Below are 27,925 nucleotides of genomic sequence, written 5' to 3' on the forward strand. Positions count from 1 at the left end.
GGGAGAGGGGAAGGGAGAGAGGCATTTAAGGCAGAAGGAACAGGAAGTGCAAAGGCTTGAGAGTGGTTTTCTTCCTTGAAGAAATTCCTCTGTGCAATCCTGTGGGGGGGGGGGGCGGGGGTAGGAAAGTGACATACATGACAACAGACACACCCACCTGCACATGAATCTAGGGACACACACTTGCACACATATGTTTACTTAACTATGGGGAATCACGTCACACAGACACATATTGGTACCCAGAATTTCAGCATCAAAGAGTCTCACACATGTATAGAGAATCACATCATACAGACATATGCAGGTACCAAAAAAAAAAAAAAAAAAAAAATCACAGCACCTTCCACACTCAGAAGAAGAGAAACCCAAAGTAACCAGAAACACATATAAGGCAGAATCATTTCACCCAGATACTAATATGCATGTGTAGAAGGAATCACAACCCCCTGCAACACAGGTTCACAGAATGTCATAGAGACCCACACACATACACAGAATGACAATGTGGGTACACAAGTGCATACACACACACACACACAGAATCAGAAAGTAGCATGGGGCTGGCGTGGTGGCTCAAGCCTATAATCCTAGAACTTTGGGAGGCTGAGGCAGGAGGATCGCTTGAGCCCAGGAGTTTGAGACCAGTCTGGGCAACATGGCAAGGTTCCGTCTCTACAAAAAATGAAAATAATTAGCTGGGCCTAGTGGCATGTGCCTGTAGTCCCAGCTACCGGGAAGGATAAGATGGGAGGATTGCTTGATCCCAGGAGGCTGCAGAGAGCTGTGATTGTACCACTGCACTCCAGCCTGGGCGAGATAGTGAGACCCTGTCTCCAAAGAAAGAAAGAAAGGAAGGGCTGGACACAGTGGCTTATGCCTGCAATCCCAGTACTTTGCGAGGCCGAGACAGGCAGATCACCTGAAGTCAGGAATTCAAGAGCAGCCTCACCAACGTGGTGAAACCCTGTCTCTACCAAAAATACAAAAATTAGCTGGGCATAGTGGCACATGTCTGTAATTCCAGCTACTCAGAAGGCTGAAGCAAGAGAATCGCTTGAACCTGGGTGACGGAGGTTGCAGTGAGATGAGATTGTGCCACTGCACTCCAGCCTGGGCAACAGAGGGAGACTCCATCTCAAAAAGAAAAAGAAAGAAAGAGAGTAACATGCACACCCAACCACTCAGTGCACCCACACTCCCAGAGGAGAGCCAAAAGATAAGTCAATACACAGAGCTCCGGTGCCTACCAAGGTGAGGTCTTTATGGTGGTATAGAGACGGGTGAATTTCAGAGCCAGCGTGGCTGGTCCAATCCCTAGCCCAGCACAATTCCCTCCATTTAGGGCCCACATCTCCTCCTGTGGGAGGGAGGGAGGGGTCAGACACCCCCATAGCACCAATATGGACAGGCCACCCCTGACAAAACAGAATGAGCAGTACCTTCCAAAAAGGGGGTAAATGGGGCTAAGAGGGGGAGGCCTTTTCCCATGGGAGACCAAGAACAGCACCATTTGTAGAAAGAAAGCTGTGGGGTAAGGGAGCACAGAGATGGTGGCAGAGAGCTGAGGGGTCCTGGCCTCTCTCCCCAACCCGAAATATGCAGACAGTGCTGTGCCTGCACGTGTGCCTGTGCAGCTGGAGAAGTCTTTGGATTGCAAGCCCCCCAAAGGGTGAGGGAGCCCCAGGTGCCCCAAACGTCTGGGGTAAAGTCAAGGTAAGTGCATGTCTGGAGGGCTGAGGTGGGAAGTGGAGGGGGTTCTAGGACACAGAAATTGTAGGCAATGCGAACGGAGAGGCGTGAAGTCCAGGAGCAGCACAGCCTAGAGGGCAGGGGCCTGGAATGGGAAGACTTAAGACTGAAGGTTGAAACTGGGGCAAGCTCAGTGGGGTGGGAAGCTCAAAATATATTTAAGAGGGTGGGGTCTGGAATTAGGGAGTTGCGGTTATAAGATTCAGAACCAGAGGAATCTATAGGGCAAAGTCTAGATTCCAGAATCAGAAGCATTTGGAGGCTGAATTATAGAACCAGAGGAATTTGGATCTGAAATCAAAGGCAGTTGGAAGCTGTCAGGCTTAGAAGCAGAGGAATTTATAGAATAAGGACTAGAATTAGAAAAAGCCTGGCTGTGCTCAGTGGTTCACGCCTGTAGTCCCAGCACTTTGGTGAGGCCAAGGAGGGAGAACTGCTTGAGCTCAGGAGTTCGAGACCAGCCTGGGCAACATGGCAAAACCCCATCTCTATATTTTTTTAAAGAAGAAAAGAAAAAAAAAAAAGCCTAAAGTCTGAGTTCTAGAACCAGAGAGATTCAGAAGCCATAAGATCTAGAATCAGGAGTTGAGAGTTGTAATATCTAAAACCAGGGAGATGTATATGGCAAAGTCTGCTTTTAGAAGATACTGAAGGCTGAATTCTAGACCCCGGGTAATTTGGAGTCAGATCTTGAGTAAAGAGGAGTCTAGAAATTATGAAGTCTAGAGTCAAGTGAACTTATGGGACGAGGTCTAGAGTCAGAAGACACTTGTAAGTCAGTTCTAGAACCAGAGAAATAGCAGATCACCAGATGCTGAATCAGAGGACCCCGGAGGCAGCAAGGTCTAGAAGTTGTGCAGTCCAGAACTAGTGAGTGCAGCAGGTCATGAGGTTCAGAATCTAGGAGAACTAGAGCATGATCTGGTTCTAGAACTGGTTATTACAAGATCAAGACAGGGCCGGGTGCAGTGGCTCAAGCCTGTAATCCCAGCACTTTGGGAGGCCAAGGCAGGTGGATCATTTGCGGTCAGGAGTTCGAGACCAGCCTGGACAACAAGTGAAATCCCATCTCAACTAAAAATACAAAAATTAGTCAGGCGTGGTGGCATGCATCTGTAGTCCCGGCTATTTGGGAGGCTGAGGCAGGAGAATTACTTGAACCCAGGAGGCGGAGGCCACAGTAAGCTGAAATCACACCACTGCACTCCAGCCTGGGTGACAGAGCAAGATTCCATCTCAAAAAAAAAAAAAAAGAAGAAGCAGAAGAAGGTGAGGTCTAAACCAGACCATGCTGCAGGTTGTGTGGTCTAGAACCAGTGTAGGTCAGAGGTTACAGAGTCCGGAACGGGAGCACGTTGCAGTTTGCATAGTTTGGAAGCAGAGGAAGTGGGAGAACCATGAATGAAGTCAGTGTCCAGGCAAAGCTGGGGGCAGCAGGAAGCCCAGAACGGAAGGGGCAGGCAGAGCTGACGGGCAGCGTTGGGGGCTTTGGCCTCAATGGGAAGTCGCTGGGGGTAAGGTCTGGCCCAGAGCCTCCCCCCACTGACACCTGAGGAGGGGGGAAAGATCAGAGTCCCACGTTCTTACAGACCCCAGGCAATTCATTGTGATTAAAAACCATATTATGAAATAGACAAAAATAAAAATAATAACACAAGAAGGATAGAAGGAAACATGATCACGGAGACCTGTGGATCATCATTCTCTCCAGAACCCGGAAACACAGACCCGACCCCCTAACCCTCCCCACCCCTAATTTCCCAAAATAAAGCCAAGAGAGGCGGAGAAAGGGATAATGAGGTAACCAAGTATTGAGAACCCCAAGAGAAATCCTGAGAGGAGGAGGGGGGGCAGGGACCCCCTCCCAGAGGTCACTGAGCTGAGACCACCCCAAAGAGTCCCCAGATTGGGAGGAGGCAGAGGGGTGAGGGCTGAGGTAGGCCCGAGGTGGGCAGGGGGGCACTTAGAGGAGAGAGGGGGCCCTCTCCTGGCGCCCCCATCCTGTGCGTCGGCTGCCGGCTTGAAGTGTGGGTGAGGTCCTTTCTAGGGGAGGAGAAGGGAGACAGGGAGAGGAACTGGCTCAGTCATCCTGGCCTGAGCCTGCCGCTGGCTGGAAGTGGCCCCGGGGCTGGTTGGTGTTCCCGTCGGAGTACTGAGAGAGCAGTGAGGGGCCCAGGCCTGCAAAGATGAAAGAAATGACCAATGAAAAGATGAAAGATAAATCAGCGGACAACCATAACCCCAACCCGTCTTCCCTTCCTGGGAGTTAAAAGCCTGGGTGGCGAGGCAGGCCTGCCTGGATTCAAACAGTAGTGACATCTTGGGCACGTTCCACTCTCTGAACCTCTCTGGGATGTTCAGGGCTGCGGTGAAGAACCTGAGTCCAGAGCCAGATGCTCCCTAGTTGGAATCCAGGCATTGCTATTTATTTGCTGTGTGACCTGGGGCAGGTGACTTCACCTCTCTGTGCCTCAGTTTCCTCATCTATAAGATGGGCTAATAACAGCGCCTCCCTCTCAGGGCTGTAATGAAGAATCAATGAGTAAGTCCATGGAGGGTGCTCTGAACCATAACTAGTACTGGTGAGAGTACAGTTAAGTCAGCTGTTGTTACTTGGAAAACCAGGATACTCACACCTACTCCATTTATGAGAATTTACTCATTCAAAACATATTTGCTGTTGGGCTCAGTGGTTCATGCCAATAATCCCAGCACTTTGGGAGGCTGAGGCAGGTGGACTGCTTGAACTCAGGAGTTCAAGACCAGCCTGGGCAAAATGGCAAAATCTCATCTCTACAGAACATACAAAAATTAACCAGGCTTGATGGCACTTGTCTGTAGTCCCAGCTACTTGTGGGGGCTGAAGTAGGAGGATCACTTGAGCCCAGGAGGTTGAGGCTGCAGTGAACTGTGTTTGTGCCACTGCACTCCAGCCTGGGTGACAAAGTGAGAACCTGCCTCAAAAACAACAAAAATACCCAACACATTTACTGAGCATCTACTTTGTGTCAGGCACTGTGCCAGGTCCTAGCGACACAGCAGTGAACAGGATGGATGACACTCCCTGCCCCTGCCCTTGTGAGACGGACATTCCAGTGAGAAGCGCCAACTGGATCAGGTACAGGAAGCCAGGCACAGTGCGAGTGCTTGAATCTTAGCTCCTCATTCACAAATATGTGCAGAGAACCCCCTCTGTGCTCGGCCACCACCCACCCATGTGCACAAAGAAGAATACAGTAGGGACCAAGATAGCCCCGGCCCCTGCCCTCGAAGGTCTCATACCCAAAGAAGAAGACAGGCAGCAATCAAATGATGACCCAGAGGCCTGGGTAATTATATTATGGAGTGTTATAAGCCATGAGCATATGAAGTGAGGGAGGGCTTTGTGGAAGGAGTCATATTTGATCTGAGATCTAAAGGATGTGGTAACATGGCACAGAACAGAGGAAAAAGTATTCCAGGCAGAAGGATCAGGATATGCAAAGGCCCTGAGGCAGGCTCCTCCATTGTGATGACTTTAAAGCCATCACAATGTCCCACAGAGGCTCCATGCAGTCAGTCCTCACCTTTCTCTCCTCTCTGCTTCAGCTACACTGGTCTTGCTTTTCCCCAAATAAGACAGATACAGCCAGGCACAATCCCAGCACTTTGGGAGGCTGAGGCAGGAGGATCACTTGAGCCCAGGAGTTTGAGACCAGCCTACCCAACATAGCAAGACTTCTTTCTCCACAGAAATTACAAAATTAGCCAGATACGATGAAGTGCACTTGTAGTCCCAGCTACGAGGGAGACTGAGATGGGAGGATCACTTGAGCCCAGGAGTTGAAGGCTGAAGTGAGCTGTGATTGCACCACTGTGCTCCAACCTGGGCAACAGAGCAAGATACGGTTCCCCCACCCCCAAAAAGGCAGATACAGTCCCCGCCTAAGGGCCTTTGGACTTACTGTTCTCCCTGCCTGGGACACTCTTCCCCCGATATCGTCAGGGCTCACTCCACGTCTTTGCTCAACTATCACCTTCTCAATGAAACCACCCTGATCATACTTCTTTTCTTTTCTTTTCTTTTTTTTTTTTGAGACAGAGTCTTGCTCTGTCACCCAGTCTGGAGTGCAATGGCGCGATTTCGGCTCACTGCAACCTCCGTCTCCTGGGCTCAAGCAATTCTCCTGTCTTCGCCTCCTGAGTAGCTGGGATTACAGGTGCCCACCATTGCACCTGGCTAATTTTTGTATTTTTCTAGAGACAGGGTTTCACCGTCTTGGCCAGACTGCTCTTGAACTCCTGGCCTTGTGATTCGCCCACCTCAGCCTCCCAAAGTGCTGGGATTACAGGCGTGAGCCACCACGCCCGGCTGATTTTTGTATTTTTAGTAGAGATGGGGTTTTGCCATGTTGGCCAGGTTGGTTTTGAACTCCTGACCTCAGGTGATCTGCCCAAATCAGCCTCCCTAAATGCTGGGATTACAGGCATGAGTCACCATGCCGGGCCTGTTTATTCATTTAAATAGAGACAGAGGCCTGGTGTGGTGGCTCATGCCTGTAATCCTAGCACTTTGGAAGATCAAGGTGAGTGGATTGCTTGAACTCAGAAGTTCGAGACCAGCCTGGGCAATGTGGTGAAACCCTATTTCTACTAAAAATACAAAAAATAAATAAATAAATAAAAGACAGCCAAGTGTGCTGGTGCCCACCTGTGGTCCCAGCTACTCGGGAAGCTGAGGTGGGAGGATTGCTTGAGCCAGGAGACACAAAGGTTGCAGTGAGCCAAGAATGACAGAGCAAGAACCTGTCTCAAAAAAAAAAAAAAAAAAAAAAGAGAAAGAGAAAGAAAATGAAAATGTGAAAATAAATAAATAGAGACAGGGTCTCGCTCTGTCACCCAGGTTGGAGTACAGTGGTGCAGTCACAGTTCACTGCAGCCTCGAACTCCTGGCCTTAAGCAATCCTCCCATCTCAGCCTCCCAAGAAACTAGGACAACAGGTGTGTGCCACCACAGCCACCTGGTTTTTAAAAATTTTTCTTAGAGACCAGGTCTTGCCATGTTTCCCAGGCTGGTCTCAAACTCCTGGTCTCAAGTGATCCTCCCCTCCATAGCTCCACAAGAGCAGAGATTTCTATGCATTTTGTTCACAACGTGTTCCCAGCCCCTGGAACCATGTCTAGTGCTTACTGCATGCTCCATAAATATTTGTTACACGCATGAAGGAAATAATAAACTGAAAGACAGTGACAGTGGCTGAAACAGAGCACAGTGTGGTCCGAGATGTAGCAGAGACCAGACCCTGCAGGGATCTAAGTTCAAGTGAGGAGCTTGATCTTTCTTTGAAAGGCACTAGGGAGCGATGGAAGGGCTTTGAGCAGAGGAGGGTCAGGGTCAGATTCAGACTCTGAAAAGATTCCTCTGGCTGATACATGGAGGTTTCAAGTGAAGCTATGGCTTTTGATAGTCGCACTGTAAAATGACAGCTTGTCTCACGCTCTGTGGAGGGGCTGTGGGAAGCACCATCACCACGATAGCCACACGGCAGACATTTCCTTTAAAACTTTGGGTGCGATGGCTCACACCTGTAATCCTAGCGCTTTGGGAGGCTGAGGCAGGCAGATCACCTGAGGTCAGGAGTTCGAGACCAGCCTGGCCAACATGGCGAAACCCCGTCTCTACTAAAAATACAAAAATTAGCCGGGCGTGGTGGTGCACACCTGTGATCCTAACTACCTGGGAGGCTGAGGCAGGAGAATCACTGGAACCCAGGAGGCGGAAGTTGCTGTGAGCTGAAATTGTACCACTGCACTCCAGCCTAGGCGACAGAGCAAGACTCTGTCTCAAAAATAAATAAATAAATTATAAAGTGTGATCATGGGCATGTCAGCTCCAGAGATCTAGTCTCAGGCTGGGGCTTGGCTTCCACCCCAAAGGGCAGCCTCGGAGAGCCCCTGCGTCCCTTAGGGTCTCTCTTTCCCCCTCCTCCACAGTGCCCATGAGAAGAGAGAAGGGACAAGAGCTGCCATTTCCACCAAGGTCGTCTCCAAGCGCTGATCATCCCCCAGCACCTTTGGAATGGCTCCATCCCTCTTATACCTCCCAGGGGAGAGGGCTCTGGATACCCAGGTTGCTACTCACCTAGGGGCTCATGCAGGTCCAGGAGGGGGGTGATGGGGTCCTGCAGGCTCCCTGGGGCTGGTCCTCCTGTCAGAAGGAAACCCTGTGGGAGAGAGGGACAAAACCACCACCACCATCGTTATCATCATCAGTATCCAAGTCACAGCTGGGCGCGGTGGCTGTAATCCCAGTGCTTTGGGAGGCTGAGGTGGGAGGATCACTTTGAGACCAGCCTGGGCAAGATAGTGAGATCTCATCTTTACCAACAATTTAAAAATTAGCTGGGTGTGGTGGTACATGCTTGTAGTCCCAGTTACTTAGGAGGCTGAGGTGAGAGGATTATGTGAGACCAGGAGTTTGTGGTTACAGTGAGCTATGATAGTGTCACTGCATTCCAGTCCGGGTGACAGAGACCCTATCTCTAAAAAAAATAACAAAAATAAAATAAAATAAATAAATAAAAAATAAGGCCAAGCACAGTGGCTCATGCCTGTAATTCTAGTGCTTTGGGAGGCCAAGGTGGGAGGATCACTTGAGGTCAGGAGTCTGAGATCAGCCTGGGCAACATAATGAGACCCTATCTCTATAAAAAAAATCTAAAAATGAAAGAAGCCGGGCATGGTGGCTCATGTCTGCAATCCCAGCACTTTGGGAGGCTGAGGTGGGCAGATCATTCGAGGTTAGTTGTTCAAGATCAGCCTGGCCAACATAGTGAAACCCCGTCTCTCCTAAAAATACAAAAATTAGCACGGTGTGATGGTGCGTGCCTGTAATCCCAGCTACTTGGGAGGCTGAGGCAGGGGAATTGCTTCAACCTGGCAGGAGGAGGTTGTAGTGAGCCAAGATCATGTCACTGCACTCCAGCCTGGATGACAGAGTGAGACTCCATTGAAAGAAAAAGAAAAGAGAGAGAGAGAGAGAGAAGAAAAAGAGAAAAGAGAGAAAGAAAAAAGAAAGAAAAGTGAGAGAAAAAAAGAGAAGAAAGGAAGGGAAGGAGAGAGGGAGGGAAGGAAAGAAGGTAAGAAGGGAGGAAGGGAGGAAGGAAGGAAGGGAGGGAGGGAGGGAGGAAGGGAGGAAGGGAGGAAGGAAGGGAGGGAGGAAGGGAGGGAGGAAGGGAGGGAGGGAGGAAGGAAGGGAGGAAGGAAAGGAGGAAGGAAGGGAGGAAGGGAGGAAGGGAGGTAGGGAGGAAGGAAGGAAGATCCAGAGACAAGATGGTGCAGTGGTTAAGGGCTGCTGGGGTCCAGTGGCCACCTGGAAGTGGTGTGACTTTGGGTCAATCCCTGTCCAGTCATCCTACTTGTGTTCCTCCAGAGCCTCGTTTCCCCTTCTCCTTCTTCCTCCCTGCCTGAGGACCTGTGCACAGGGACTGTAACAGCCTGCAACTTTGCTCCGTGTGTTCCTGTTGGTGAGCTCACAGGAGATACCAGCAGGTGGGATTTATTCTTCTCTGTGAGTTGGTGATGTCCCTCCCTGGAAGGTTTCAGCCCGAATTAGCTGGACTCCACCCACTGCGGGATCTGGTGACCACCCCGCCCTGCACCTTCAGGCCAGGGCTGGTGCCCACGTCCCATGTGTGCCCCAGGGTTCTGTGCCAGCCTTGTTCATTTCCCTGCACTGTGTTAACACTTTTTTCAACAGTCCTGTTATTAAATTCTGCTCGACACTCCGTCTAACTGTGCTATCTTTCCTGCCCAGACTCTGATACAGTTGTTTAACTTCTTCTGTGTAAATGTGTATAATAGTAACAAGAATATTTCAATAGCTGTTGCGAGGATTAAATAAGTTAATTATGCAAGGAATTTAGTGCAGTCAGTGTCTGGCACATGGTAGGCACTTAATAAGTGTCAGCTGTCATATATGTATATACACATATAATACATAACATACATATAACATATATGAGATATAGCATATACACACATATATACACACGTACACACACATATATATTTAAATATATATATTTTTAAATGTATAAAATATATATATTTAAATATATAATATATAAATATATGTAATATAATATATAATATCTTAGCTCACCACAGAGCTTTTTAGTATCCATTAGTGAAACTTTTTAGTACCCATTAGTACCCATTAGTCATACAGAAGGTCAGTGGGGGGCCTCAGCTGGCCCACTCTCAACCAGCCTGTGCCCCTCTCTGGTTTCCTATTTATAAAACAGGAGATTTAAGCCAGCTAGCTAATGAGGGCCAGAGAATCCCATTAATCCCCCAACACACCAGGCTAAGGGGAAACAGCAGAAAGTTTCCGGGTTCTGGGCTGGGACATCTTTTGGGAGGTCTCACTCCCAGCAGCTCCACTCCCTCGTCCTCGCCTTCTGAGCTCTGGGCCAAGGTCCTGGAGGAAAACAGGCAAGAATTTCAGGACACAGCAAACCTGGGCAAGTGTGGGTCACAGTGTAAACAGGTGATGAGCATTTGTTCACTCCCTTGAGCACCTATTATTCCTTTACTCATACACCCACCAGTCCATCCATCCATCCACCAATCCTTCTTCTCGTTTATCCAATAATCCATCCCCCAGCTTCCATCCATCTATCCTTCCATTCATCCACCTATTTATCCACCTAGTTGTCCTCCATCTATCCATCCATCCTTCCATACACCCAGCCATCCACCATCCACCATCCATCCATCTATCCATCCATCCATCCATCTATCTGCTGTCCATCCACCAACTATCCCCCATCCATCCATACATCCATACATCCATCAATCCATCTATCCATCTGTCTGCTGTCCATCCATCATCCATCTGCCATCCATCCATTCACCATTCATCCATCTACCAATCCATCTTCTCATTTATCCAATAAACCATTACCCACCCATCCAAACAACCTCCATCCATCTATCCTTCCATTCATCCACCTATTTACCCACCAAGTTGTCCTCCATCTATCTATCCATCCTTCTATCCACCCAGTCATTCTTCATCCATCCATCCATTTGCCATCCAACCACCATCCACCATCATCCACCATCCATCTATCCATCCATTCATCCATCCATCCATCCATCCATCTGCCATCCATCCACCATCCATCTATCCATCCATTCATCCATCCATCCATCCATCCATCTGCCATCCATCCACCATCCATCTGCCATCATCCATTAATCCATCGATCCATCCATCTGCCATCTATCTACCATCCATCTGCCATCCATCCATTAATCCATTGATCCATCCACCAATCCATTCATTAATCCATTCATCCATCCTTCCTTCCTTCCAGCCACCCATCAATTCATTGATCCATCCATCCTTCTGTCTACTCAGACATCCATCCATCCATCCACATGTACATACATACACCCTTTTATCTATACATCCATCCATCTGTCCTTCCATCCGCCCCTCCATCCAACCACCTGTCCACCCATAGAAGTGACAACAATATTCATTAATAATTCCCTCCCTCCCTCATTTTTATCAGTCTTTATCAGGCACCCACTTTATAGCCAGCAACAAGCTGGGAGTCTTGGGAGATACCAAGATGTATCCATAAAAGCCTTAAAAGGATAGTACATAAACCACTCTGGATTCAAAGTGAGGACATGCTTGCAACTTAGTTCTGGACAGTTTCTTTTCATTTTCCCTCTCTCCCTTCCTCCCTCCCTTCTTTCCTTCCTCTCTCTCTGCTCTCTCTTTCTTTCATCTTTTTTTTTTTGGACAGGGTCTCACTGTTGCCCAGGCTGAGGCAGTGGCACAGTCCCAGCTCACTGTAGCCTTGAACTCCTGGGCTCTAGTGATCCTCCTACCCCAGCCTCCCAAGTAGCTGGGACTACAGGCATGCATCACCACACTCAGGTTAGATAGTTTCTCCGACATGGTGGCAATGTCTTCTAAACTCCAACAAAAATTATCACTAGATCAGATATAACTATGTTCCAAAGGAGAGAGCCCTCCCTGGTTGAAAGGTGGGATTTGGATAAACAGTGAGAACAGTGGAGGGCACTCCAAAGGCATAGAGATGGGCACAAACTTGGAGCATGCTGGGCCCACTGAGGGCCTGGCTGGAGCAGAGATCAGGGTTAGAGAAATGCTGAGAGATGAGGCTGAGGCAGGAGGCAGGGGCAAGATGGGGTGAGGGGATGCTCCCTTGACGTCCCCCCTTTATTGTGGCTTACCTCTTCCGAGCCCCAGCCATGAGAGAGGATGCGGAGGGGTCCCCTCTGGAAGGGCTGGAGCAGCTCAGCCGGGGGTCACTCCCCCAGCGGGGCAGCAGGGAGGGCTCAAAGGCTGGAGGTGACAGGCCATGGAAGCTCTGAGCACGGGGCCGGGGGACAGCCCCCGGAGGTCTGTAGTAGGCCCTGGGTAACTGTTCGCTGGTGTTGAGCTGGAAGTCATCATCCATGGAGATGTAGGGGGCCAGCATCTCCAAATCCAGAGCATCAGCATCCTGTGGAGGGCAGGAGGGAAGTAAGAGCATGAGCCTTGGACTTGGGTGGACCTCGGCTGAAGTCATCGCACCACCACTTCTGAGTTCTGTGCCTATGGCCAACAGTCTGAGCTTCAGTTTCCTCATCTGTAAAATGGGTATAAGGACTCTCTGAAGAGCATGTTAGAGAAATCTCAAATTGAGTCAGAGGCATGGTAGCTCCCACCTGTAATCCCAGAGCTTTTAGGAGGCTGAGTCGAGAGAATCACTTGAGGCTAGAAGTTTGAGACCAGTCTGGGTAACATAGCGAGACTCCTATCTCCACAAAAAAGAAAAAAACTAGCCAGGTGTGGTGGCCCATGCCTGTAGTTCTAATTATTCAGGAGGCTGAGTTGGGAGGATTGTTTGAGCCCAAGAGTCTGAGGTTGCAGTGAGCCATGATTACACGATTGCAGTCTAGCCTGAGTGACAGAGCGAGATACTGTAAAGAAAGAAAGAAAGAAAGGGCCGGGCGTGGTGGTTCACACCTGTAATCCCAACACTTTGGGAGACCGAGGCGGGCAGATCACGAGGTCAAGGGATTGAGACCATTCTGGCCAACATGGTGAAACCCTGTCTCTACTAAAAATACAAAAATTAGCTGGGCGCGGTGGCACACACCTGTGGTCCCAGCTACTCAGGAGGCTGAGGCGGAAGAATCGCTTGAACCCAGGAGGTGGAGGTTGCAGTGAGCCGAGATTGTGCCACTGCACTCCCGCCTGGCGACAGAGCAAGACTCCATCAATAAAAATAAAAACAAAAAGAAAAGAAAAAGACAGAAAGAGAGAAAGAAGGAAAGAAAGAAAGGAAGAGGAAGGAAGAAATAAATCCTAAATGCCTCAAAGAAACCATTGGTCAAAATCCGAATATTAAGAAAGCTCAGTGAGGGATTACAGAGAAGTGAGAAACATATTACTGGAAACCAGCGGAAAGAGAATGTTTATCCTGTAGTGGCCGAAAGTTTAGCAACACTGTTGCCTGTAGTGATGTGGAAAGTAGAAAATATAATAAATACACCAGGTGATCCAGCTAAGATTTCCAGCCAGAGTGTTGGAGAGGCTGCCTGATTTCTTCTTGTTACTTATAGGAAAAGGCAAGAGGAGAGAGAGAGAGAAGGAATATTTCTCCTAAAGGAAGAAATGTTAAACATGAAAGAGAGAGGACTTGAAGGTTTTGAAGATGCTCAACCTCCTCCTGTAGTGAATAATTAACTTTACCCAAAGCGAGGTCTGGTTTTTGTCCCAGCTCCTGGAAGGGAACCTCTAAACCTTTGGAATTCCCTGAGTGACAGCAGTGTCTTTGCTATGAATAGTGAACTGTGGGTCCTTTGGATAGTTCACACTAACTAGCTGACTCATAGTGAACCCCTAGGTAGTTTATGCTGATGAGATAACTCAGGATGGAGGCTGACCATGCAGAAAGAACAACCATGTGATTAAAGAGTTGGGGCTCTGGTCCACACAAAATCAGCGTGATTCAGGGAAGGTATGGGTGGCATTGGAGACCGAGTTCAATGACATGGGCAGTAATTTGCTCAATCATGCCAATGCAATGAAACCCCAATGAAAACTCTGAACACTAGCGGGGCGCGGTGGCTCACGCCTGTAATCCCAGCACTTTGGGAGGCCGAGGCGGGTGGATCATGAGGTCAAGAGATCGAGACCATCCTGGTTAACATGGTGAAACCCCGTCTCTACCAAAAATACAAAAAAATAGCTGGGCATGGTGGTGCGTGCCTGTAATCCCAGCTACTCAGGAGGCTGAGGCAGGAGAATTGCCTGAACCCAGGAGGCGGAGGTTGCGGTGAGCTGAGATCGCACCATCGCACTCCAGCCTGGGTAACAAGAGCGAAACTCCGTCTCAAAAAAAAAGAAAACTCTGAACACTGATGCTTTGGTGAGCTTCCTGAGTTGACATTACTCTGCACATATTGCTACATATCAGTGCTGGAAGGATAACATGTCCCTGAGGACAAGAAAACTTTCCATTTGGGACCCTCCAGTCCCAGATTCCACCTATGAATATTTTCCTTTGTCCGTTTCTGATTTGTATTCTTTTGTTATAATAAAGCTACAATCCTAAGTATAGCACTTTCTGAGTACGATGAACACCTCTAGCAAGTTACCAAGCCTGAGGGAGTCTACAGGAGTCTAGGTATCTCCACATCGGTGGGCAGCTGGTCTAAAGTGAGGGTGGCCCTGGGGACCTTCAAACTTGTGGCCGATGTCAGAAGTCTTGGGCAGACTTGGCGGTCAGGAGAACCATGCCATTAACCTTGAGCTTGGTTGACTGCAGGAGCCCTCAGATGGCAAATGATGCTAATATTAAGAAGTGTCTCTGAGCCAGCCTGGTGAAATCCCCCTCTACTAAAAATACAAAAATTAGCCTGGCATGGCGGTGGCACCTGTAGTCCCAGCTAGTAAGGAGGCTGAGACCAGAGAATCATTTGAACCTGGGAGTTAGAAGTTTCAGTGAGCCGAGATCACGCCACTGCGTTCCAGCTTGGATGATAGAGTGGGACTCTATCTCAAAAAAAAAAAAAAAAGAAGTGGTCTCTGAGCAATGAAGAGCACCCTTGGGCCAGGCACAGTGGCTCATACCTCTAATCCCAGCACTTTGGGAAGCCAAGGTGGGAAGTTAAAGCTCCCACTTGAGCCCAGGAGTTCAAGACCAGCCTGTGCTATATAGCAAGACCCTGTCTCGATTTTTAAACATTCTTTTTCATTACTAAAGTTCTTTATAATGAAAGAACTTCTGGGCTGGCACAGTGGCTCATGCCTGTAATCCTAGCACTTTGGGAGGCCAAGGTGGGTGAATCACGAGGTCAGGAGTTTGAGACCAGCCTGGCCAACATGGCAAAACCCCGTTTCTATGAAAAATACAGAAAATTAGCTGGGCGTGGTGGCGGGCACCTGTAATCTCAGCTACTCAGGAGGCTGAGACAGAAGGATCGCTTGAACCAGCGAGGCAAAGGTTGCAGTGAGCCGAGATCACACAACTGCACTTCAGCCTGGGGACTCTGTCTCAATTAAAAAAATAAATAGGCCGGGCGCGGTGGCTCAAGCCTGTAATCCCAGCACTTTGGGAGGCCGAGGCGGGTGGATCACGAGGTCAAGAGATCGAGACCATCCTGGTCAACATGGTGAAACCCCGTCTCTACTAATACAAAAAATTAGCTGGGCACGGTGGCGCGTGCCTGTAATCCCAGCTACTCAGGAGGCTGAGGCAGGAGAATTGCCTGAACCCAGGAGGCGGAGATTGCGGTGAGCCGAGATCGCGCCATTGCGCTCCAGCCTGGGTATCAAGAGCGAAACTTCGTCTCAAAAAAAAATAAATAAATAAATAAATAAAGGAAAAGAGAGAACTGATATTTGGCCACATGGATGGACCAGGGATACATGCATGCTCCTCTTCCCCTCCTTTTTGAATAGTAGTGTCTATTCCTGTCTTATCATTGTATATTGAGTATGTGGGTGACAGATGACTTGTCTCCATTAGTCCACAAGTCAAAATATTGAGAGGAACTGTACTCAAGGAGCTTCACCAGCATGCAAACTAGATTCAGATGATCAGGCTCTGGACTTCAAGCTGATGCCGTAATGGGAAGAAACTTTGGGAGACTTTGGGGGGTCTTGAGAGGAGGGTGAGTGTACTTTGCACGAGGAAGAGACATCAGTCGTTGGAAGTTCCCAGTGATCCCCACCTCTCGATGTTCACACTCTTATGCTGCTGCCTGCCTCCCACAGTGTACAGGATTTAGCTATAGGACCAAAACAATATGGCAGAAGTGATGTTTTGTCACTTCTGAGAGGAGGCTAGGAAAGACTGTGTCTTCTGTCTGGGACTTGTTCTTTCTCTCTCTCTGCTTCCCCATTTGTCTCTTTCTCTCTTGGCTGGATTGCTTGCCTTAGGGAAGCCAACTGCCATTTTGTTAGGACTCTGAGGCAGTCTACGTAGAGGCTCACGTGATGAGGAACTGAGGCCTCCAGACAAAACAAAGTGAGAGACTGAGGCCCGCCAACAACCTCATGTGTGTGAGCTTGGAAGAAAACCCTCTAACCCCAGATGACCGGAGCCCTGACTGAGGGTTTGACTTCAACCTCATGAGAGGCTCTGAGCAAAAACCAGCAGCTAAGTGGCTCCTGAATTTCTGATACTCAGTCACCATGTGACATAATAAATATTCACTGTTTTAAGGTGTTAAGTTTTTAGGCAATTTGTTACACAGCAATAGATAACTAATACATCTGGCCACTGTCATTTTATCTATGCACTCAATAAATTATCCATTTAAATATCACCCATTCATTTTTCATCCATCTATCAAAATATCTATCCAAACATTCATCCAGCCATCCATCCATCTATCCACCCACCTATCCATCCATTAAAATATCTGCCTAAACATCATCCATTCATCTACCATCATCCACCTAATAAACACAATGGTCCATCCATCCATCCCTCCATCCATCCATCCATCCCTCCATCCATCCATCCCTCCCTCCCTCCATCCATCCATCCCTCCATCCATCTATCCATCCCTCCATCCATCCATCCCTCTATCTATCCATCCATCCCTCCATCCATCTATCTATCCCTCCATCCATCCATCCCTCCCTCCATCCATCTATCCATCCATCCATCCATCCATCCCTCCCTCCATCCATCCTTCCATCCATCCATCTCTCCATCCATCTATCCATCCCTCCATCCATCTATCCATCCCTCCCTCCCTCCATCCATCCATCCCTCCCTCCATCCATCCATCCCTCCATCCATCTATCCATCCATCCATCCACTCCTCCCTCCCTCCATCCCTCCATCCATCCATCCCTCCCTCCCTCCCTCCCTCCCTCCATCCCTCCATCCATCCATCCATCCATCCATCCATCCCTCCCTCCCTCCCTCCATCCATCCCTCCCTCCATCCATCCATCCTTCCATCCATCCATCTCTCCATCCATCTATCCATCCCTCCCTCCATCCATCCATCCCTCCATCCATCCATCCCTCCATCCATCTATCCATCCCTCCCTCCCTCCATCCATCCACTCCTCCCTCCCTCCATCCCTCCCTCCATCCCTCCATCCATCCATCCCTCCATCCATCCATCCACTCATTCCTTTACCCATCCCACTACCCTTCTCTAAAGCCACATATGCGAATCCCCAGAACAGAGGGCTGAGGATTACTCCTTCCATGCCAGCCCTTACCTGAGTTACATCTAAATCTGTCTCCACTGACTCAGTGTCTTTCCCAGAAGTGAAGAGTCTGTGCACATTCTCTGTGCCCACAGGTAGTTCATCTGGGAGATCAGCCTGTAGAGAGATGGCATAGAGACTTAAGGAAATCTTGAGCCTGGGAAGTATCAACAGTAAGACAGTCTGCAGCTCAAGGGTAGAGGTGGGGGCCAAATGCCAGGCATCTGGGGCACCATGGGGGGTCCAATGGCAAATGCAGATGAGTTTTGAACCTGGGTGTTCAAAAGGCAGAGCAGCTGGGTGTACGTAGACTGACAGGCCAAACATGGAAGGTTAGAAAGATCAGAGCTTGGCTGGGCTCGGTGGACCTATGATTGTGCCACTGCACTCTAGCCTGGGTGATAGAGCAAGGCACTGCTTAAAAAAAAAAAAATCAGAGCCTAAGGCCAAGACTTTCCTCCTTTTTTTTTTTTTTTTTGAGATGGAGTTTTGCTCTTGTTACCCAGACTGGAGTGCAATGGCATAATCTCGGCTCACTGCAACCTCCACCTCCCAGGTTCAAGTGATTTTCCTGCCTCAGTCTCCCAAGTAGCTGGGATTATGGGCGCCCGCCACCACACCTGGCTAATTTTTTATTTTTAGTAGGGACAAGGTTTCACCATGTTAGTCAGGCTGGTCTTGAACTCCTGACCTTAGGTGATCCGCCTACCTTGGCCTCCCAAAGTGCTGGGATTACAGGCATGAGTCACTGTACCTGGCCTGAGGCCAAGACTTTCAAACAAATTCTCTGGGGTTAAAGGTCTTGGAACCTGGAGTTTTAGGGGGAAACAATGGAGAGGCCAGCTGTCTTAGGGGTGAAGGGTGAGGTCAAAGGTCACAGACTGTATTTCTTCACAGAGAAGATATTTTCTTGGGGTGGAGAGTGGAGATGAAGACAGTCAACACTGGACAATATGGACCCACTGAGGTCAAAGGTCAGACTATCTTCACCCTAAACAGTGATAGTAACTGGTATGATCTATTGGGCGCCAACAGGTGCCAAGCCCCTACTGAGTGCTTCTCATGAGTACTCTCACTTAATGTTTAGAATAGCCAATGATGTGGTAACTTGTTATTATCTTTCTTTTGCAGGTGAAGAAATTCAGGTCTCAAGAACTCGCTTGCCTAGCCAGGGTAATGCAGCTGATAAATGGCAGATTTAGGAATGAATCTATGTCTGTGTAAATCAGGACATTAGATGTTTTGACTCTTTGAGGTCAAAGTTCAGAGAACTGGATGCTTGGTCACAAGTTGGAGAGGGAGGAGGGTCATCTGTGCCAGCTCCAAACATCCTGGGTTGGCCTCATGTGGTTTGGCTATGTCCCTACCAATCTCATCTTGAACTGTAGCTCCCATGATTCCCATACGTTGTGGGAGGGACCCGGTAAGAGACACCTGAATCATGGTGGGGGGTCTCCCCAATACTGTTCTCGTGGTAGTGAATAGGTCTCGAGATCTGATGATTTTATAAGGGGTTTCCCCTTTCCCTTGGTTCTCATTCTCTCTTGCCTGCCGCCATGTAAGATGTACCTTTCGCCTTCCGCCACGATTGTGAGGCCTCCCCAGCCACGTGGAACCGTGAGTCCATTACACCTTTTTTCCTTTATAAATTACCCAGTCTCGGGTAGGTCTTTAGCAGCACCGTGAAGACGCACTAATGCAGGGCCTGTGGCGTTATTTTATATATATGGTTTCGTGCATGGTTCCTGGGTCAAACTCTCACGACCCTTGTTACAGTCTTTTCTTACAATGTTGGGTGTATTAGACCTCAGGAAACAGACTCTCTCCAGCCTTCTTCTGCCCTCCTTTCACCTGCTCCAAGGCAGGCCTCTAATCTTTCCCCGTTTTTCTGACTGTGAGTCATAAGACTGTCCCCAGAGAGGGTTCTGCTTGATATCCTGGGGGAAAGAATGCTGACATCATGAAGTTTCCATAACAACCCAAGAGCACTGGGTTTGAGGGGCTTCCAGATAGTTGACCCATGGAGGTTTCTGGAGGGTGGTGCCCAGGGATGGCATGGAAGCTCCAAGATCCTTCTTTCCCCCATATCTCACTCAATGTATCCCTTCATCTGTATCCCATGCAATATCCTTGACAATGAACCAGTAAACCTAAGTGTGTGTCATCCTGTCTATTGTGAGCTGCTCCAGCAAATTAATCAAACCCAAAGAGCCAGGTGCGATGGCTCATGCCTATAATTCCAGCACTCTGGCAGATCACTTAAGGTCAAGAGTTCAAGACCAGCCTGGCCAACATAGTGAAACCCTGTCTCTAATAAAAATACAAAAAATTAACCAATTGTGGTGGCACACACCTGTAATCTCAGCTAACTGGGAGGGTGAGGCAAGAGAATTGCTTGAACCTAGGAAGCAGAGGTTGCAGTGAGCCAAGATCGTGTCACTGCACTTCAGCCTGGGAGACAGAGTGGGACTCTATCTCAAAACAATAAAAAATTTTTAAAAAAAGAAAGAAAATCAAACCGAAAGAGGAGGTCATGAGAACCCCAACTTGAAGCTGGTTGGTCAGAAATTCTGGAGGCTGGTCGTGGTGGCTCACACCTATAATCCCGGCACTTTGGGAGGCTGAGGCAGCCGGATCATTTGCGGCCAGGAGTTCAAGACCAGCCTGGCCAACATGGTGAACCCCCGTCTCTACTAAAAATACAAAAAATTAGCTAGGTGTGGTGGCACACACCTGTAATCTCAGCTACTCAGGAGGCTGAGGCACCACTGCACTCTTGCCTGGGTGGCAGAGTGAGATTCTGTCTCAAAAAAGAAAAGAAACAAAGAAAAAACAGCCAAGGCCAGGCTTGGTGGCTCACGCCAGTAATTCTAGCACTTTAGGAGGCTGAAGTGAGTGGATCATCTGAGGTCAAGAGTTCAAGACCAGCCTGTTTAACTTGGTGAAACCCCGTCTCTACTAAAAACACAAAAATTAGCCGGGCGTTGTGGTGCACGCCTGTAATCCCAGCTACTCGGGAGGTTGAGGCAGGAGAATTGCTTGAACCTGGGAGGTGGAGGTTGCAGTGAGCCGAGATTGCAACACTGCACTCCAGCCTGGGCGGCAGAGTGAGACTCCATCTCAAAAATTAAAATAAGAAAGAAATTCTGGAGGTCCAGACTTGTGACTGGTGAAGAACAAGGAGCAGTCTTGGGGACTGAGCCCCAGCCTGTGGGGTCTGACACTATCTCCAGGTAGATGGTGACGGAAGTGAATTAGAGGACACCCAGCTGAGTCCGCTGCTTGGTGTGTGGGGAACGTTGCCCACATTTGGTCACACAAGTCTTCTTCTGTGTTGATAATTATTGCATTATTAGGAGAGCAGAGGAAAAACATAGCTTGCGAGAGTTTTTCCCTAAATGGAAGCAGATTCTGGAATTCTAACAGTTGAAGAATCTGGATCCGGGTCTTAAAGGAACCTAAATCTCATCTCATTCCAATCTCCCCACTACACAGATGGAGAAACTGAGTCCCAGAGAACAGCCAGGTTTAAGTCACAGGCCAAGACCACCTGGGGGACTGAGCCCTGGATGCTGAGGGCTCATGTGGGTGGGATGGCTTACCGAAAGAGGACTTCGGGGGCGCTGTGTGGCTGGTGGCGTGCTGGGGGTGGCAGCTACTGAAGCCCCATCCAGGATTGGTCCCAGGAGGCGACGGAGGTCAGGGCTGCAGAAACGGCGGGGGTCAGCGGCCAGGGCAGCCTCGCTCAGGGAAGGGGGGTGCAGGAAGGCGAGGATTCGGGGGCCAGGGGCGTCTGCAGGACATGTGGAGACAGGGAGGATACGGGCTGGTGACCTTGGGCTGAGGGCCAGAGCCCTCCACACCAACCCCAGGAACACAGTTGACATCTTCAGCAAGTCAGGATGGCCACTGTTCTTAGTGTCTTGCTCTGTCACCCAGGCTGGAGTGCAGTGGCGCAATCTCAGCTCACTGCAGCCTCCGTCTCCTGGGTTCAAGCGATTCTTCTGCCTCAGCCTCCTGAGTAGCTGGAATTACAGGTGGGTGCCACCACGCCCAGCTAATTTTTGTATGTTTTGTAGATACAGGGTTTCGTCATGTTGGCCAGGCTGATCTCAAACTCCTGACCTCAAGTGATGCGCCCACCTCAGCCTCCCAAAGTGCTGGATTTACAGGCGTGAGCCACGACACCTGGCCCAGGTGTAAACTTTAGTGGCCAGATTGTGGTAATGCTCTGGAAGGTCCTAGGGGAGGAGAGTGGTGGCCCAGACAGCATTTGGCCATTCAGCTCTGGGGAGCTTGCACCTTAGGAGGGAAGACTGGTCCCAAGCCCTCAAGGAGGCTGTAAGGTCCCCAGAGGTTAAGACAAAGCCCAGAGCCAGCTCTGAGTCAGAAAAGGAAAGGATATCATATCAGCAATCCCACCCCACACCCAGAAGCATGGGCGGCCAGCAAGAGCTTGAAGGACAAACTGGGAGGGAGGCTCATCCAGGATGGGAGGAGAAAGAAGGAAGAGGGAGAAAGGAGCCAGACTTAGGTGGATCGAGAGTGCTAGAAGCCAAAGAGCAGCAAAGCCAAACAGGGAAGGAGCAGAAGCCTGGGGGCAATGTGGGGCCACAGCAGAATTTAGAGCAGAGGCCAGCATGAGACTGAAGCAACCATGCCATAGCCACAGAAGAGGAGGGCGGATGGGAGAGAGAAGAGCATTCTGGGCAGAGGAAGCTGCATGTGCAAAGGCCCTGAGGCCCAAGGCTGGAGTGTTCCGAGGGCTCTTAGGAGGCCGTGTGGTTTGGAGGCTGAGTGCGCAGGGAAGGGAGGCAGGCCCCACAGGGCCTGGCGGGTCACGTTAAGGTACTTGGGCTTTCTCCCAAGGGCCCTGGGGACACAACCCCTCCCGGCCCCAGCCCTGCCCCATACCAATGCTGTCCCCAGGGTTAGAAGCATCCTTCTGAGAGGGGCCTCCCCGCTGACTGGGTCTGCGAGAGTGTTGCTCCGTTTGTTCCAGGGACAGCACCACTCCGGTCTCTTCTATCCGGCTGGGGTACAAGGCAGAAAGGGAGATGGAGAGTCAGGAAGGGTTCTTAGCTGCAGCCCAGGCGGCCTGTTCAAGTGACGTCCTATTACAAGAGGCAACGGCGCCCAGGGGCTTGGAGGGCGCTTTGCAGAAAATAACTGCCCACATTTATTTGTCTCCTATAAGGGTTTGATTTTTGTTGACTGCTTTTTATTCTAACAGCATTTTTTTTTTTAGACAGGGTCTCCCTCTGTTGCCCAGGCTGGAGTGCAGTGGTGCAATCTCAGCTCACTGCAGCCTCCACCTCCCAGGTTCAAGTGATTCTCCTGCCTCAGCCTTCCAAGTAGCTGGAATTACAGGTGCACACCCTCATGCCCGGCTAATTTTGTATTTTTAGTAGAGATGGGGTTTCACTGTGTTGGCCAGGTTGGTCTCGAATGCCTCAGCCTCTCAAAGTGTTGGGATTACAGGCGTGAGCCACTGCGCCTGGCCTATTCTGACAGCATTTTAAAAAGAAAGTTAAGTCCCCTTCCAGGCTCCTTCTGTAACAGGAAAGGCAGAAAAAAGAGCTGGCATTTAGCACAGCCTGGGCAGAGAGGAGGAAGACTGAGGGATGGGGGTGGGGCAGGGCCAAAAGACAGAAGGAGAGGAGACCTAGAACAGGGAGGGGAGGCCCGGGGCAGAGGGAGAGGTGAGCGAAAGGCTTGACAATACCTAAATATTCTCTTTATAGATTCTTAGAAAGGTACTGATGAAAAAATCTATATTTAACATAGTCTTCATTATATTACCAAATAGGAAGAATTCATAGGGCTGTAATTTTTATGAATAAGATTTTATTTATGCTGTTTCTATTCATAGCTATTTTTCATATTCAAGGGAACAGGTTTATAAATACATCCCTATGTCCCCGCCACCTCCCTTCACACAGTCTCTGGCTGCAGAGACGATCCAAATGCTCGCTGGGCAAATTGGCTTTTGGAGAGTTGGGTGGGGCTGAGGATCAAGCCCTCATTTGCATCTCATCAGCATAACCCCCTACAGGACAGGATGCAGGTGGGACTGGTCTTCCCACCAGCTTCTTGAGAAGCTATGACCTCTTCCCACCCTCATGAAACCCTCCCTGGGCAGGAAACATCCCAATTTAGGCTGGATCAAAGCCACTCTTATTCCCCTGAAAAACATAAGCACATACGACCGCCCTCGTACACACACTCAGCACACACTCGGTACACACAGGCACAAACAGGAGTGCTCACATACACCCGACTGGGTACGGGGACAGAGATGCTCACACGTTCCATACACTTGGGTTCAAATATGTGCACATGTGCCACATTCAGTTCACTTATTCATCATTCCACAAACACCTCTTCATCAAGCACTACTGTGTAGTGGTTCATAGCAAGGACTCTGCAGCCAGCGGCCTGGGTTCAAATCCCAGTTCTGCTACTTACACAGCAGTGTGATCTTGAACATGAATAATAAAACGTATTATTAAAATTAGGCTGGGCACGGTGGCTCACGCCTATAATCCCAGCACTTTGGGAGGCCAAGGCTGGTGGATCGCCTGAGGTCAGGAGTTCAGGATCAGCTTGGTCCACATGGCGAAACCCCATCTCTACTCAAAATACAAAAATTGGCTGGGCATGGTGGCACGCATCTGTAGTCCTAGCTACTCAGAGGCTGAGGCAAGAGAATCATTTGAACCCTGGAGGCGAAGTTTGCAGTGAACTAAGATCACACCACCACACTCCAGCCTGGGTAATAGAGTGAGACTCCGTCTCAAAAATAAATAAATTAAATTAAATTTTAAAAATAAATACAATTAATTTCACCTGCTTCTGTTTACTTTTTTTTTTTGAGACAGGGTCTTGCTCTGTCGCTCAGGCTGGAATGCAGTGGTGTGATCTCAGCTCACTGCAGCCTCAATCACCCAGGTGATCCTCCTGCCTCAGCCTCCTGAGTAGCTAGGACTCCAGGCACATGCTACCATGCTGGGCTAATTGTTAAATTATGTGTAGAGATGGGGTCTCCCTATGTAGCCAAGGCTATTCTCAAACTCCTGGCCATGGCCTCCCAAAGTGTTGAGATTACCGGTGTGAGCTACCAAGCCCAGCATTCTGTTTATCTTTTTAATGTAACTACTAGAAAATTCAAAATGACGTATGTGGCTGGCATCATGCTTTTATTGGACAATGTTGGGTTAGATACTGGTAAGTACTAGGGAAGGCCTGGCACGGTGGCTCACACCTGTAATCCCAGCACTTTGGGAGCCTGTGGCGGGCAGATCATCTGAGGTTAGTTCAAGACCAGTCTGGCCAACATGGTGAAACCCTGTCTCTACTAAAAATACAAAAATTTAGCTAGATGTAGGTGGCGGGTGCCTGTAATCCCAGCTACTTGGGAGGTTCATTCAGGAGAATCACTTGAACCTGGGAGGCAAAGGTTGGTTGCAGTGAGCCAAGGTCATGCCACCGCACCCCAGCCTAGGCAACAGAGTGAGACTCTGTCTCAAAAAAAAAAGATAGTGGTAAGTACTAGGGAGAAAATAAAGCAATTTTGAAGAGGGCAATCAAAGAAGGCCTGGCTGAACACACGAGTTAATAGGATAATTACAAACGGTTTTAAGTGCTCTGGTGTAAAAGTTACAGGATACCAGGAGAGAAAATGGGGTGGGGGGCACATGACCTCATACAGGGGCTCAGGAAAAAGGGTCTCCAGAAGTGATGTCTGAGCTGAGACTGGAAGGATATGCAGGCATGACTCAGGAGAAAGGGGAGGAGGGAAGAGAGGAGAGCATTCTGGGCAGGAGGAACGGCCTGTGCAAAGGCCCTGAGGTTGGGAGAGTGAGGGAGAAGGGGAGGGAGGCAGAGGCTTCACAGGGCCTGGTGAGCCATGCCAATGCCCTTGGGCTTTCTCCTGAGGATACTGGAGAGCCTCACAAACGCTCTGAGAAGGGCAGAGACATGAGGCATGAGTTGATTTGTAGGCCTGCCATGGTGATTCACATCTGCAATCCCAGCATTTTGGGAGGCTGAGGTGGGAGGGTCACTTGAGCCCAGGAGTTTGAGACCAGCCTGGGAAACATAACAAGACCCCATTCCTATTTTTTAAAAATTATAGGCTGGGTTTCAGGGCTCACACCTGTAATCCCAGCACTTTGGGAAGCCAAGGCAGGTGGGACACCTGAACTCAGTAGTTCAAGACCAGCCTGGGCAACATAATGAAACTCCATCTCTACAAAAAATACAAAAAAAGTAGCCGGGCATGGTAGTGCATGCCTGTAGTCCCAGCTACTTGGGAGGCTCAGGTGGGAGGACTGCTTGTGCCCAGGAGGTCAAGGCTGCAGTGAGCCCTGTTTGTGCCACTGCACTCCAGCCTGCATGACAAAGCAAGACTTTATCTCAAATTTTCTTTTTGAGACAGAGTCTCAATCTGTCACCCAGGCTGGAATGCAGTGGCGCAATCTAGGCTCACTGCAACCACCGCCTCCCAAGTTCAAGCGATTCTCCTGCCTCAGCCTCCTGAGTAGCTGGGACTACAGATGCGTGCCACCATGCCCAGCTAATTTTTTGTATTTTTAGTAGAGATGGGGTTTCACCGTGTTAGCCAGGACGGTCTCAATCTCCTGACCTCGTGATCTGCCTGCCTTGGCCTCCCAAGTGTTGCGATTACAGGCATGAGCCATCATGCCCGGCCTCAAAAAAAATTTATATATATATATATATATATATATGTATGTTGATTTGTATTTCAGAACATTCCTCCAGATTTAGAAAAACCCCTAAGGCTTTAGAAACTGGTGCCATGTCCTGTAAGATAACCTTCAAAGAAAAGACGTATTTTTTTTCTTTTCTTTCTTTGTTTTTTTTAAAACAGAGTCTTACTTGTTGCCCAGGCTGGAGTGCGGAGGCCCGATCTCCACTCATTGCAACCTCCTGGATTCAAGCAATTCTCCTGGCTCAGCCTTCCAAGTAGCTCAGATTACAGGCACACGGCACTATGCCTGGCTAATTTTTGTATTTTTAGTAGAGATGGGGTTTTGCCATGTTGGTCAGGCTGGTCTCGAACTCCTGATCTCAAGTCATCTGCCCACCTTGGCTTCCCAAAGTGCTGGGATTACAGGCATGAGCCACTGCACCTGACCGAAAAGCTATAATTCTAACTCTGCCTCATTATGTTGTCATGGATACCGCTGCATTCCTAAACGGTGAAAAGCTTTTATAACACATAATGGAGAAAAAAAGCCCCATCATGATTTTCCCACTAAACCCCTATTAGAATGACTAAAAGTAACACCAAACCCCCAAACCCAGACAATATGAAAAGCTGGCAAGGATGTGAAACAACTGGAGCCCTCATACATTGCTGATGGGAATGCAAAACGATACAGCCACTTTGGAAAACAGTTTGGCTGTTCTCTTTTTTTTTTGGCAACAGAGTCTCGGTCTATTGTCCAGGCTGGAGTGCAGTGGCACGATCTTGGCTCACTGCAACCTCTGCCTCCCAGGTTCAAGTGATTCTCCTGCCTTAGCCTCCTGAGTAGCTGGCACTACAGGCATGCACCACCACACCCGGCTAATTTTTGTATTTTTAGTAGAGACAGGGTTTCACCATATTGACCAGGCTGGTCCTGAACTCCTGACCTCAGGTGATCCACCCACCTCAGCCTCCCAAAGTGCTGGGATTACAGGCATGAGCCACCGTACCCAGCCTTGGTTCCTTCCTTCCTTCCTTCCTTCCTTCCTTCCTTCCTTCTTTCCTTCCTTCCCTCTCTCCTACCCTCCCTCCTTTCTTCTTCCTTCCCTCTATCTTTCTTTCTTTCTCTTTTTCTTGACAGAATCTCACTCTGTCGCCCAGGCTGGAGTACAGTGGTGCATCTCAGCTCACTGCAACCTCTACCTCCTGGATTCAAGCGATTCTCATGTCTCAGCCTCTCAAGCAACTGGGATTATAAGCGTGTGCCACCCATACCTGGATGATTTTTGCATTTTTAGTGGAGATGGGGTTTTGTCATGTTGGCCAGGCTGGTCTCAAACTCCTGGCCTCAAGTGATCCGCCTGCCTTGACCTCCCAAAGTGCTGGGATTACAGGTATAAGCCACTGTGCTCAGCCATGGCAATTTCTCAAATTAAATATATACTTACTATATAACTCCTGTTTACCCAAGAGAAATGAAAACATGTGATCTCATGAAATCTTGTATAAGAATGTTTACAGTAGCTGTTTTTTTTTGTAATCACCGAAACTTGTAAACAGCCCAACGTCTTCCAACTGGTGAATGGATTAAAAAAACTGCTCCATTCACACCATGGAATACTATTCACTATTTACAAAGGAACTACTGATATAAACCACAACTTGGGATGGGCACGGGGGCTCACACCTGAAATCCCAGCACTTTGGGAG

The 27,925-nt window shown here is 49.0% G+C and overlaps 1 protein-coding gene across 3 annotated transcripts in view; it reads right to left on the reverse strand.

Moving 5' to 3' along the window:
• Positions 1–1,759: 1,759 nt before the first annotated feature.
• Positions 1,760–27,925, reverse strand: part of HIF3A (hypoxia inducible factor 3 subunit alpha) — a 39,946-nt gene continuing 13,780 nt past the window's right edge. For 2 of the 3 annotated variants that reach the window (XM_012446648.2, XM_012446646.2), the window contains 7 exons: positions 22,417–22,535; positions 21,105–21,295; positions 17,515–17,619; positions 12,010–12,281; positions 10,096–10,213; positions 7,874–7,955; positions 1,760–3,930 (listed from right to left, as the gene is read on the reverse strand). In XM_012446648.2, coding sequence (XP_012302071.2) covers positions 3,833–3,930; positions 7,874–7,955; positions 10,096–10,213; positions 12,010–12,281; positions 17,515–17,619; positions 21,105–21,295; positions 22,417–22,535 — 985 coding nt within the window. In that variant the 3' untranslated portion in view covers positions 1,760–3,832. Of the gene's footprint in view, positions 3,931–4,394; positions 4,707–7,873; positions 7,956–10,095; positions 10,214–12,009; positions 12,282–17,514; positions 17,620–21,104; positions 21,296–22,416; positions 22,536–27,925 lie in introns of those variants that run through there. The other variant, XM_012446647.2, reaches the window with a different exon arrangement.

The sequence above is a fragment of the Aotus nancymaae genome, unplaced genomic scaffold (assembly GCF_030222135.1).
Source record: "Aotus nancymaae isolate 86718 unplaced genomic scaffold, 86718_ANA_hifiasm-v0.15.2.pri h1tg000028l, whole genome shotgun sequence".
NCBI classification, from domain to species: domain Eukaryota; kingdom Metazoa; phylum Chordata; class Mammalia; order Primates; family Aotidae; genus Aotus; species Aotus nancymaae.